The sequence below is a fragment of the Mustelus asterias genome, chromosome 17 (genome assembly GCF_964213995.1).
Source record: "Mustelus asterias chromosome 17, sMusAst1.hap1.1, whole genome shotgun sequence".
Classification (NCBI taxonomy): domain Eukaryota; kingdom Metazoa; phylum Chordata; class Chondrichthyes; order Carcharhiniformes; family Triakidae; genus Mustelus; species Mustelus asterias.
Genome location: NC_135817.1, coordinates 86121966 through 86135005, shown reverse-complemented (window position 1 = coordinate 86135005; position 13040 = coordinate 86121966). Strand labels below are relative to the sequence as shown.

The following is a 13040-nucleotide window of genomic DNA, read 5'->3' as shown; positions in this document are numbered from 1 at the left end:
AAAGCTCCCTCTACACTGTCCCCCATCAAACACTCCCAGGACAGGTACAGCACGGGGTTAGATACAGAGTAAAGCTCCCTCTACACTGTCCCCATCAAACACTCCCAGGACAGGTACAGCACAGGGTTAGATACAGAGTAAAGCTCCCTCTACACTGTCCCCCCATCAAAGTCTCTCCATTGCGTGCTCAAAAGTTTCCCCCCTCCTGCCTGGATGAGATTGTTTCTCTCCATTTCCCCATTCAGCCACCCTGTAACCTCGCTGTGTCCGATTTCCAATTAGGCTGAATTCATGATAGTTTCGTGTTGTGCACCTTTGCCCCCATTCTCATTCTCCCCCCCCTCCCCCCCCACCGCCCCCTCCCCCCGCCCCCTCCCCACACACACATACACACCTCAACCCTATCCCCTACATCCAGCCCAGGGACTCTGTTAGAATTGCCCAAAATCATTTAACAGAGGGTGCTTCCTGCAAACCTACATGGGAACCTAGCACCCCAGCAGAATACTGGAAAGCTAATGCCAAGCCAAGTGAGCCACTCAGCCTCCTCCCTGCCCCACACCGGCCCTGTCTGACCTCCCGTGTATCCATCGAGGGAGCCAGGGCACCAATGAGCAGTTTTGACGTACGCACCGTTATCCTTTCATCGCGGTCGTTAACGGTGGCCTTGTCCTTCCTCCAGAAGATGGTTGGCTCTGGATGCCCCCGGGGTGGTTGGCATTCCATGATGGCGGGTTCACCCGCCGCCACGACGACATCGGTGGGGTTCAGTCGGAAGTCATCTCGGAGCACTGCAGACAAGAGAGGCAGAGGCGGTTAGAGCCCGATGGGAAATGGCATCAATGATCAAGTGGAACCTGAGGGCTAGATTTCCAACACAGCAACAGGAGGAGGACATTCAGCCCATCCCATCTGGCCCACTATCCCATTGGATCATGGCTGATCTGTAGCTAAGCTTTATTGGTATGTCTTTGCTCCATATCTCTCAATAGCCTTTAGCTGAAGTCAGGAAACATTCCTTTACACAAAGAACCTTTCCAAACTAATATTGATAAACTTTTGTCAGACAAAGAATATTAAGAGTGACATAGATAGAAACATAGAAACTAGAAGCAGGAGAAGGCCATTCGGCCCTTCGAGCCTGCTCCGCCATTCATTTTGATCATGGCTGATCATCGAATTCAATATCCCGATCCTCCCCTTCCCCCCATATCCCTTGATCCCTTTAGCCCCAAAAGCGATATCTAACTTCTTTTTGAAACCACATAATGTTTTGGCCTCAGCTACATTCTGTGGTAGTGAATTCCACACATTCACCACCCTCTGGGTGAAGAAATTTCTCCTCACCTCAGTTTTAAAAGGTTTACACCTTTTCCTCAAACTATGACCCCGAGTTCTGGACCCCGCCACCATTAGGAACATTCTTTCTGAAACGACCCTGTCTAACCCGGGTGATGCAAAGATATGTAGAGGGACAGGTAGTATTGAGGAAGCAGGGGGGGCTACAGAAGGATGTGGACAGGTTAGAAGAATGGGCAAAGAAGTGGCAGCTGGAATACAATGTGGAAAAGTGTGAGGTTATGCACTTTGGAAGGAGGAATGGAGGTATAGACTATTTTCTAAATGGGGAAATGCTTAGAAAATCAGAAACACAAAGGGACTTGGGAGTCATTGTTCAAGATTCTCTTAAGGTTAACGTGCAGGTTCAGTGGGCAGTTAGGAAGGCAAATGTGAGCATTCATGTCGAGAGGGCTAGAATACAAGAGCAGGGATGTACTTCTGAGGGCTGTACTTCTGGTCAGACCCCATTTGGAGTATTGTGAGCAGTTTTAGGCCCCGCATCAAAGGAAGGATGTGCTGGCTTTGGAAAGGGTTCAGAGGAGGTTCACAAGAATGATCCCCGGAATGAAGAGCTTGTCGTATGAGGAACGGTTGGGGACTCTGGGTCTGTACTCATTGGAGTTTAGAAGGATGAGGGAGGAGTTTATTGCAACTTGCAGGATACTGCAACGCCTGGAAAGGATGTTTCCACCGGTAGGAAAAACTAGAACCAGAGGGCACAACCTCAGGCTAAAGGGACGATCCTTTAAAATAGAGATGAGGAAGAATTTCTTTAGCCGGAGAGTGGTGAATCTGTGGAACTCTTTGCCGCAGAAGGCTGTGGAGGCCAGGTCATTGAGTGTCTTTAAGACACAGATAGATAGGTTCTTGATTAATGAGGGGATCAGGTGTTATGGGGAAAAGGCATGAGAATGGAGATGAGAAAAAAATAAGCATGATTGAATGGCGGAGCGGGCTCGATGAGCTGAGTGGCCTAATTCTGCTCCCATGTCTTATGGTCTTACACTGTCCCCATCAAACACTCCCAGGACAGGTACATCACGGGGTTAGATACAGAGTAAAGCTCCCTCTACACTGTCCCCATCAAACACTCCCAGGATAGGTACAGCATGGGCTTAGATACAGAGTAAAGCTCACTCTACACTGTCTCCATCAAACACTCCCAGGACAGGTACAGCACAGGGTTACATACAGAGTAAAGCTCCCTCTACACTGTCCCCCATCAAACACTCCCAGGACAGGTACAGCATGGGGTTAGATACAGAGTAAAGCTCCCTCTACACTGTCCCCATCAAACACTCCCAGGACAGGTACAGCACGGGGTTAGATACAGAGTAAAGCTCCCTCTACACTGTCCCCCATCAAACACTCCCAGGACAGGTACAGCATGGGGTTAGATACAGAGTAAAGCTCCCTCTACACTGTCCCCATCAAACACTCCCAGGACAGGTACAGCACGGGGTTAGATACAGAGGAAAGCTCCCTCTACACTGTCCCCATCAAACACTTTTGCTTTTGGTCTAATCCTATTAAGAGTGTCCAAGCATTCTTAGCACCCTCCCAGCTAATTGCTCTGAGCTTAATTGAATAGGGTGCTAAATAATAACTTCTGATTGCAACCAATCATGAGAATTCTTGCTGGGTAATAGAGCGCTAAGGAGATTCTAAATACAACTTGTTCAAACAAGCATGGGTAGAGTTACATGTCAGTCAACTAAATGGTGTCTTGAATATCAAATGTGGTCCTGGCACACTCTGCAGCCAGGCATTTGGTGATCAGTATTATTTAAACCACATGAATTACAAAGTCAGTGAAATATAAAGTTATATTTTCACTGGATCCAATCAGAAATCAAAGTCAAGCCAATTTCCTACAATAGTCCCCATTCTTCAAAGAGATGATGTCACCTCCCCAGTTCACGTTGCTGCAATGAGGCTGAACCGATGATCAAATACAGACATGAATTGTTGTTACTGTACAATCAAAACACCCTGCACACATATCAACCTCCATCCATAACTGGAACATGGACAATTCCAATCTCAATAAGCTACTCTGTACATCAATTCAGTGTTAATCAGTGATCAAAATACTTTTCCGAATTGGATATTCAGGGTGAGGTTCAGGTGCAACATACTTATATACCATAAAGGTCCCTCTACACTGTCCCCAACAAACACTCCCAGGACAGGTACAGCATGGGGTTATATACAGAGTAAAGCTCCCTCTACACTGTCCCCATCAAACACGATGTGGAGATGACGGCGTTGGACTGGGGTAAACACAGTAAGAAGTCAAACAACACCAGGTTAAAGTCCAACAGGTTAATTTGATAGCAAAAGCCACAAGCCTTCGGAACAGGCTGTCCCTTCGTTGGTGGGTGGGGGTTCACTGCCAGGATAGGTACAGCATGGGGTTAGATACAGAGTAAAGCTCCCTCTTCACTGTCCCCATCAAACACTCCCAGGACAGGTACAGCACTGGGTTAGACACAGAATAAAGCTCCCTCTACACTGTCCCCATCAAACACTCCCAGGATAGGTACAGCATGGGGTTAGATACAGAGTAAAGCTCCCTCTACACTGTCCCCATCAAACACTCCCAGCACAGGTACAGCACGGGGTTAGATACAGAGTAAAGCTCCCTCTCCACTGTCCCCATCAAACACTCCCAGAACAGGTACAGCACGGGGTTAGATACAGAGTAAAGCTCCCTCTCCACTGTCCCCATCAAACACTCCCAGGACAGGTACAGCACGTGGTTGGATCATCGACATGGATGCCATCATCTCACGTGAGAACACCATCCACCAGGTACACAGTACATACTCTTGCAACTCGGCCAACGCTGTCTACATGATACGCTGCAGGAAAGGATGTCCCAAGGCATGGTGCATTGGGAAAACCATGCAGGCGCTACGACAACGGATGAATGAACACTGCTCAACAATCACTAGGCAAGACTGTTTTCTTCCTGTTGGGGAACATTTCAGCGGTCACGGGCATTCGGCCTCTGATCTTCAGGTAAGCATTCTCCAAGACGGCCTTCACGACACACGACAGCGCAGAGTCGCTGAGCAGAGACTGAAAGCCAAGTTCCGCACTCATGAGGACAGCCTAAACTGGGATCTTGGGTTCATGTCACACTATCTGTAACCCCCACGACTTGCCTGGACTTGCAAAATCTCACTAACTGTCCTGTCTGGAGACAATACACATCTCTTTAACCTGTGCTTAATGCTCTCTCCACTCACATTGTCTGTACCTTTAAGACTTGATTAGCTATAAAGACTTGCATTCCAATCATTATTCTGTAAATTGAGTTTGTGTCTTTATATGCCCTGTTTGTGAACAGAACTCCCACTCAGCTGACGAAGGAGCAGTGCTCTGAAAACTAGTGGCGTCGGCTACCAAATAAACCTGTTGGACTTTAACCTGGTGTTGTGAGACTTCTTAATGTGCCCATCAAATACTCCCAGGACAGGTACAGCACGAGGTTAGATATAGAATAAAGCTCCCTCTACACTGTCCCCATCAAACACTCCCAGGACAGGTACAGCATGGGGTCAGATACAGGGTAAAGCTCCCTCTACACTGTCCCCATCAAACACTCCCAGGACAGGTACAGCACGGGGTTAGATATAGAATAAAGCTCCCTCGACACTGTCTCCATCAAACACTCCCAGGACAGGTACAGCACGGGGTCAGATACAGGGGAAAGCTCCCTCTACACTATCCCCATCAAACACTCCCAGGACAGGTACAGCACGGGGTTAGATATAGAATAAAGCTCCCTCTACACTGTCCCCATCAAACACTCCCAGGACAGGTTGAGCACGGGGTTAGATACAAGTAAAGCTCCCTCTACACTGTCCCGATCAAACACTCCCAGGACAGGTACAGCACGAGGTTAGATACAGAGTAAAGCTCCCTCTACACTGCCCCCATCAAACACTCCCAGGCCAAGTACAGCATGGGGTTAGATACAGAGTAAAGCTCCCTCTACACTGTTCCCCATCAAACACTCCCAGGGCAGGTACAGCACGTGTTAGATACAGAGTAAAGCTCTCTCTATACTGTTCCCATCAAACACTCTCAGGACAGGTACAGCACGGGGTTAAATAAGATCCAGTATATATCCATGTGCATATGATTCTGAATATTGCTCAGCTTCTTTGCCTGTGTGCCTGTCTGTGTTTTTGTGTGTACGTTTGTGTGTGTGTGTGTGTGTGTTTGTGTGAGTGTATGTGTGTGTGAGTGTGTGTGTGTGCGAGTGAGTGTGTGAGTGTGTGTGTGCATGTGTGCGCGAGTGAGTGAGTGTGTGTGCGTGTGTGTGTGTGTTTGTGTGAGTGTGTGTGACTGTGAATGAGTGTGTGTGTGAGTGTGTGTGTGTGCGTGTGTGCGCGAGTGTGAGTGAGTGTGTGTGTGTGCGCGAGTGTGTGTGTGAGTGTGTGTGTGTGCGAGTGTGTGTGCGAGTGTGTGTGAGTGTGTGTGTGAGTATGAGTGAGTGTGTGTGTGTGTGTGTGCGAGTGTGTGTGCGAGTGTGTGTGAGTGTGTGTGAGTGTGTGTGTGAGTGTGTGAGTATGAGTGAGTGTGTGTGTGTGAGTGTGTGTGTGAGTGTGTGTGTGAGCGTGAGTGTGAGTGTGTGTGTGAGTGTGAGTGTGTGTGAGTGTGTGTGTGAGTGTGTGTGAGTGTGTGTGTGAGTGAGTGTGTGCGAGTGTGTGTGAGTGTGTGTGTGTGTGTGTGTGAGTATGTGTGAGTGAGTGTGTGTGTGTGTGTGTGTGTGTGAGTGTGTGTGTGTGACTGTGTGAATGAGTGTGAGTGTGTGCGAGTGTGTGTGTGAGTGTGTGTGTGAGTGTGTGAGTGTGTGTGAGTGTGTGTGTGAGTGTGTGTGAGTGTGTGTGTGAGTGTGTGTGAGTGAGTGAGTGTGTGTGAGTGTGTGTGTGTGTGTGTGTGAGTATGTGTGAGTGAGTGTGTGTGTGTGTGTGTGAGTGTGTGTGTGTGACTGTGTGAATGAGTGTGAGTGTGTGTGAGTGTGTGTGTGAGTGTGTGTGAGTGAGTGAGTGTGTTCCTGCAATTTATGAATGTCACGGTGGAGCTGCTAGTGTCTGTGGTGCTGGGCAATGGGGTATGCGGTTGTAAGCTTCTGTATTCTGGTTACATGTAAATAAATAAATGGTGCAGTTGTTATTTGGTGAACAGGAATGGTTACACGTAGCAATAGTGTTACTAAATCTGGTTGAATGTATTCCTGGAAGTTTCATGCCTCTGACTGTCTCCCCCCTACAACACCCCCCCCCCCCCCCCCCCACCGCCCCATGATCCTGCCTTTGGTCATCTCACATGCCCATCCTCAGAGAGCCTCTGCTTTCCTTGCCTAGTCAGAGTGCAAAGAGACTCTTTCTTTCCTGACTGGACGATTCTTGATTGTCCTTTGCACCAACATTTCATCCCCATTCCCATTATTGAGAATGATCGAATCTTAATTCACGAATGGAGGTCATTCAGCCCATCGTGTGCGTACTGGCCCTTTAAAGGAACACTCCCATTTAACCTCTGACTGAGGCTTTAAGCCCAGAACCCTGCAAAGTATTGATCTTCAAACATGTGTCTCACCAACTTCTGAAGGTTCTGAGACAATCTGCTTCCACCAGGTCATGTGATTCGGATCTGAGACGCTCCAACGTCTCCTCATGTCCCTCCACCTTCCTTTGCCAGTTTTTGAACTCCACGGCCCCCTCGTTGCTGACCCACTTATTGAGTGAAACGGTTTCCGTCCCTCAAGCCTCGATCAAAAACCCCCCTCATAATTTTTGAAGGCATGGGTGAAGTCTCCCCTTCAACAGGCAGTGGGACATCAGCCCCAGCCAGCCAAGCTGAGGTGAATTTAATCTCCGCCGCATCCACACTGCAATCTCTGCCTTGTGTTTAGTTTAAAGGCGGTTAAACTTAATTATCGATGGTACATTACAGGGAATTAATGTCTGTGAACGAGAGTGGAAACGCAGCCCGCCGTATGGCTGCAGGATCCAGGGCAGCGAGCAGTGAACAGGACCAGAGGGGAGTTTTGTTTTCTGAAGGCCAACAATTTTCCAGCCAAAGCACGCTCACACGCACTCAGAAACCACGAGGGATAAACATCTATTCAGGGAGCTGATGGGTCACAGTTTCCTCAAGATTCTTCTCGGTCCATTAGCCAGTGCGGATCAATCAGTAAAGTCAAGAACGGTGCAGCAAAGCTGAGAAATTAACGGCAAGGACATTTGTGATGGAGAGGGAGAGGGAGAATGGGGAGGTCAGAGGTGAAACAGAGGCTGCCTCATGGCCAACTAAGTTTCCCCGCACAAGCCAGACAGAGAAAGTTTGACTGTTACTCCTCACTGGTTAAGATCAATTTGGCCACTCAATGATTAACTGATTGGTAATTACTCCGCTAATGGAAACAAGGGTAGGTTTCTGAATGCATAATTTGAGGAAAAATAGGCCGTCAGCTTTCCTGCAGCTAATTAACAAGTCAGCTGATATGTGACCTCCGAAGTCACATAATGCAAGCTGGAAACTCGAGCCTCAAGAGCTTCAAGTTTTTAGGTGTCCAGATCACCAGCAACCAGTCCTGGTCCCCCATGCCGACACTATAGTTAATTAAGCCCACCAATGCCTCTACTTTCTCAGAAGACGAAGGAAATTGGGCATGTCCGCCACGACTCTCACCAATCTTTACAGATGCACCATAGAAAGCATTCTTTCTGGTTGTATCACAGCTTGGTATGGCTCCTACTCTACTCAAAACCACAAGAAACTACAAAGGATTGCGAACGAAGCCCAGTCCATCACTCAAACCAGCCTCCCACCCATTGACTCTGTCTGCACTTCCCGCTGCCTCGGAAAAGCAACCAGCATAATCAAGGACCCCACGCACCCCGGACATTCTGTCTTCCACCTTCTTCTGTCGGGACACGTAATCATAGAAATCATAGAAACCCTACAGTGCAGAAGGAGGCCATTCGGCCCATCGTGTCTGCACCGACCACAATCCCACCCAGGCCCTACCCCCACATATTTTACCCGCTAATCCCTCTAACCTACACATCCCAGGACTCTAAGGGGCAATTTTTTAACCTGGCCAATCAACCTAACCCGCACATCTTTGGACAGTGGGAGGAAACCGGAGCACCCGGAGGAAACCCACGCAGACACGAGGAGAATGTGCAAACTCCACACAGACAGTGACCCGAGCCGGGAATCGAACTCGGGACCCTAGAGCTGTGAAGCAGCAGTGCTAACCACTGTGCTAACAACCGACTCAAGAACAGCTTCTTCCCTGCTGCTGTCAGATTTTGAATGGACCTACCTCGCACTAAGTTCATCTTTCTCTGCACCCTAGCTATGACTGTAACACTACATTCTGCTCTCTCGCCTTCCCTTCTCTATGAACGGTATGCTCCGTCTGCATAGCGCGCAAGAAACAATACTTTTCACCGTCTACTAATACATGTGACAATAATAAATCAAATCAAAGGCTTATTTAATGGAAGTCTAAGGCCAATGCAAATTCTCCGCAGTGTGCCAGCAACCTCCAGGAAAGGCATCCTCACTGTCGTAGAGTCGCGCAGCACAGAAAAGATACCATTTAGCCCATCGTGCTGGGCAAGCTCTGTAATGGAGCTCTTTCCCCGTAGTCCTGCAAACTGTTTGCACTTCAAGTATTTATTCAATTCCCCCTTTTGAAAATTGCCCCAGAATCTGATTCCAGGCAATGCATTCAGATTACAACCCATCACTGCATTAGCGCCTTTCTCCTCATGCCACCTCGGCCAATCACCTTAAATTTTTGCCCTTCTGCCACTGGAAGCATTTTCTCCTTATCGACTCAATCATAATCCCTCAGAGTTTAACCACTTCCATTCAATCTCTCCCTGGATTTCCCCCGTGTGCTCGAGAACAATCCCAGATTCTCCGGAATCCCATTTGTCCCCAGTCACCATTCCCATGAATCTCCTCTGTGACCTCGCCCAGACTTTGACGTCTTTTCTGAAGTACATAGTGCCCAAAACTGGGCTCGACATTCCAGCTGGAGCCTAACCGGTGTTCCGTAAATCACCGAGAATTCTTCAGTGCCATCCGAGATCCCAGAATCTTGGTCAGAAATAGAAGGCCACAGAATCATAGGAGGTAGAAGCAGGGGGAGGCCATTCGGCCCTTCGAGCCTGCTCCGCCATTCATTACGATCATGGCTGATCGTCCAACTCAATAGCCTAATCCTGCTTTCTCCCCATAACCTTTGATCCCATTCGCTCCAAGTGCTATATCCAGCCGCCTCTTGAATACATTCAATGTTTTGGCATCAACTACTTCCTGTGGTAATGAATTCCACAGGCTCACCACTCTTTTGGGTGACGAAATGTTTCCTCATCTCCATCCTAAATGGTCTACCCCGAATCCTCACAGTGTGAGGAAAGCCCTTTGTAAGTTCCAAGATTTTCCAGCTGATGAGGTGCCTGTCCAAGTGCACCCTTCCCTGAAGAGTTCACTCTTATTAGCTTCTGGTCCCAACAAAGCATTGCCCAAAGGATATTAGTGAACCAGATGAGTTTTTCTGACAATCGACAATGGTCATCAGTAGATTCTTAATTCCAGATATTTTTCATTGAATTCAAATTCCACCATCTGCCGTGGCGGGATTTGAACCCGGGTCCCCAGAACATGCGCTGAATTTTTGGATGAATCGTCTGGCGATAATACCACTAGGTCATCGCCTCCCCTTACTCCCAATTAAAAGTGGGATGCTCAAGAGGCCAGGATCAGAGGAGCACAAACTTATGGGAGGGGTGTGGGATCAGATTACAGAGACAGGGAGGGGTTAGGGCTGGAGGGGTTTGAATCCAGAGCCAATGCAAAACAGCAAGCACAGGGCTGATGGGTGAATGGGGCTTGGTGTCCATGAAGATGTCCGCTGTGGGTTTTGATTGCGGTTCTAGTTGAGGTCAACCCAGGGTCAGTTTCCACAGCCTATCTGCAGTTAAAATCTCAGCACTTCACTGAAATCCAGCAAATAATCACCAAGGATCTGCCTTTGAGTGGAGAATTGAAGAATATATGTGTGAGACAGTGAGACAGTGTGACTGAGACAGTGAGAGTGAGACAGTGAGAGACAGACAGTGAGTGTGAGACAGTGAGACAGTGAGAGTGAGATAGTGAGAGACAGACAGTGAGTGTGAGACAGTGAGAGTGAGACAGTGACAGTGAGAAAGTGAGACAGTGAGAGTGAGACAGTGAGAGTGAGACAGTGAGAGAGAGATAGTGAGAGTGAGACTGTGAGACAGTGAGAGTGAGACAGTGAGAGTGAGCCAGTGAGACTGTGAGAGTGAGACAGTGACAGTGAGACAGTGAGAGTGAGATAGTGAGAGTGAGACAGTGAGACATTGAGAGTGAGGCAGTGACAGTGAGACAGTGAGTTTGAGACAGTGAGACAGTGAGAGTGAGAGAGTGAGAGTGAGACAGTGACAGTGAGACAGTGTGAGTGAGACAGTGAGAGTGAGACAGCGAGAGTGAGACAGTGAGAGTGAGACAGTGAGAGTGAGACACTGACAGTGAGACAGAGAGAGAGAGACAGTGAGAGTGAGACAGTGACAGTGAGACAGTGAGACATTGAGAGTGAGAGTGAGACAGTGACAGTGAGACCGTGACAGTGAGACAGTGAGAGTGAGATAGTGAGAGTGAGACAGTGAGACAGTGACAGTGAGACAGTGAGAGTGAGACAGTGACAGTGAGACAGTGAGAGTGAGACACTGACAGTGAGACAGAGAGAGAGAGACAGTGAGAGTGAGACAGTGACAGTGAGACAGTGAGACAGTGAGAGTGAGAGTGTGAGACAGTGAGAGTGAGACAGTGAGAGTGAGACAGTGAGAGTGAGACAGTGAGAGTGAGACAGTGGGAGTGAGACAGTGAGAGTGAGACACTGACAGTGAGACAGTGAGACAGTGAGAGTGAGACAGTGAGAGTGAGACAGTGAGAGTGAGACAGTGAGAGACAGACAGTGAGTGTGAGACAGAGACAGTGAGAGTGAGACAGTGAGAGACAGACAGTGAGTGTGAGACAGTGAGAGTGAGACAGTGAGAGTGAGACAGTGACAGTGAGAAAGTGAGACAGTGAGAGTGAGACAGTGAGAGTGAGACAGTGAGAGAGAGACAGTGAGAGTGAGACTGTGAGACAGTGAGAGTGAGACAGTGAGAGTGAGCCAGTGAGACTGTGAGAGTGAGACAGTGACAGTGAGACAGTGAGAGTGAGACAGTGAGAGTGAGACAGTGAGACATTGAGAGTGAGGCAGTGACAGTGAGACAGTGAGTTTGAGACAGTGAGACAGTGAGAGTGAGAGAGTGAGAGTGAGACAGTGACAGTGACAGTGAGACAGTGTGAGTGAGACAGTGAGAGTGAGACAGCGAGAGTGAGACAGTGAGAGTGAGACAGTGAGAGTGAGACACTGGCAGTGAGACAGAGAGAGAGAGACAGTGAGAGTGAGACAGTGACAGTGAGACAGTGAGACATTGAGAGTGAGAGTGAGACAGTGACAGTGAGACCGTGACAGTGAGACAGTGAGAGTGAGATAGTGAGAGTGAGACAGTGAGACAGTGACAGTGATACAGTGAGAGTGAGACAGTGAGACAGTGACAGTGAGACAGTGAGAGTGAGACACTGACAGTGAGACAGAGAGAGAGAGACAGTGAGAGTGAGACAGTGACAGTGAGACAGTGAGAGTGAGAGTGTGAGACAGTGAGAGTGAGACAGTGAGAGTGAGACAGTGAGAGTGAGACAGTGGGAGTGAGACAGTGAGAGTGAGACACTGACAGTGAGACAGTGAGACAGTGAGAGTGAGACAGTGAGAGTGAGACAGTGAGAGTGAGACTGAGAGAGTGAGACAGTGAGAGTGAGACAGAGAGAGTGAGACAGCGACAGTGAGACAGTGAGAGGAGACAGTGAGACAGTGAGAGTGAGACACTGTCAGTGAGACAGTGAGACAGTGAGAGTGAGACAGTGAGAGTGAGACAGTGAGAGTGAGACAGAGAGAGTGAGACAGTGAGAGTGAGACAGAGAGAGTGAGACAGTGAGAGTGAGACAGAGAGAGTGAGACAGTGACAGTGAGACAGTGAGAGTGAGACAGTGAGAGTGAGACAGTGAGAGTGAGACAGTGAGAGTGAGACAGTGAGAGTGAGACAGTGAGAGTGAGACAGAGAGAGTGAGACAGTGAGAGTGAGACAGAGAGAGTGAGACAGTGACAGTGAGACAGTGAGAGGAGACAGTGAGACAGTGAGAGTGAGACACTGTCAGTGAGTAGGACAGTGAGAGAGAGACAGTGAGAGTGAGACAGTGAGAGAGAGAGAGTGAGACAGTGAGACAGTGACAGTGAGACCGTGAGAGTGAGAGTGAGACAGTGAGAGTGAGACAGTGAGAGTGAGAGTGAGACAGTGAGATTGAGACAGTGAGAGTGAGACAGTGAGAGTGAGACAGTGAGAGAGAGACAGTGAGAGTGAGACAGTGAGAGAGAGATAGTGAGAGTGAGACAGTGAGAGAGAGACAGAGAGTGAGACAGTGAGACAGTGACAGTGAGACAGTGAGAGTGAGACAGAGAGTGAGACAGTGAGACAGTTACAGTGAGAGTGAGACAGTTACAGTGAGAGTGAGACAGTGAGAGTGAGACAGTG

The 13040-nt window shown here is 48.6% G+C and overlaps 1 protein-coding gene across 1 annotated transcript in view; it reads right to left on the bottom strand.

Annotated features, from left to right (window-relative positions):
• robo2 (roundabout, axon guidance receptor, homolog 2 (Drosophila)) overlaps positions 1–13040 on the bottom strand; it is a 530474-nt gene that overhangs the window by 191369 nt on the left and 326065 nt on the right. Inside the window, exon 3 of the mRNA XM_078233065.1 lies at positions 634–791. Coding sequence (XP_078089191.1) covers positions 634–791 — 158 coding nt within the window. The remainder of the gene's footprint in view (positions 1–633; positions 792–13040) is intronic.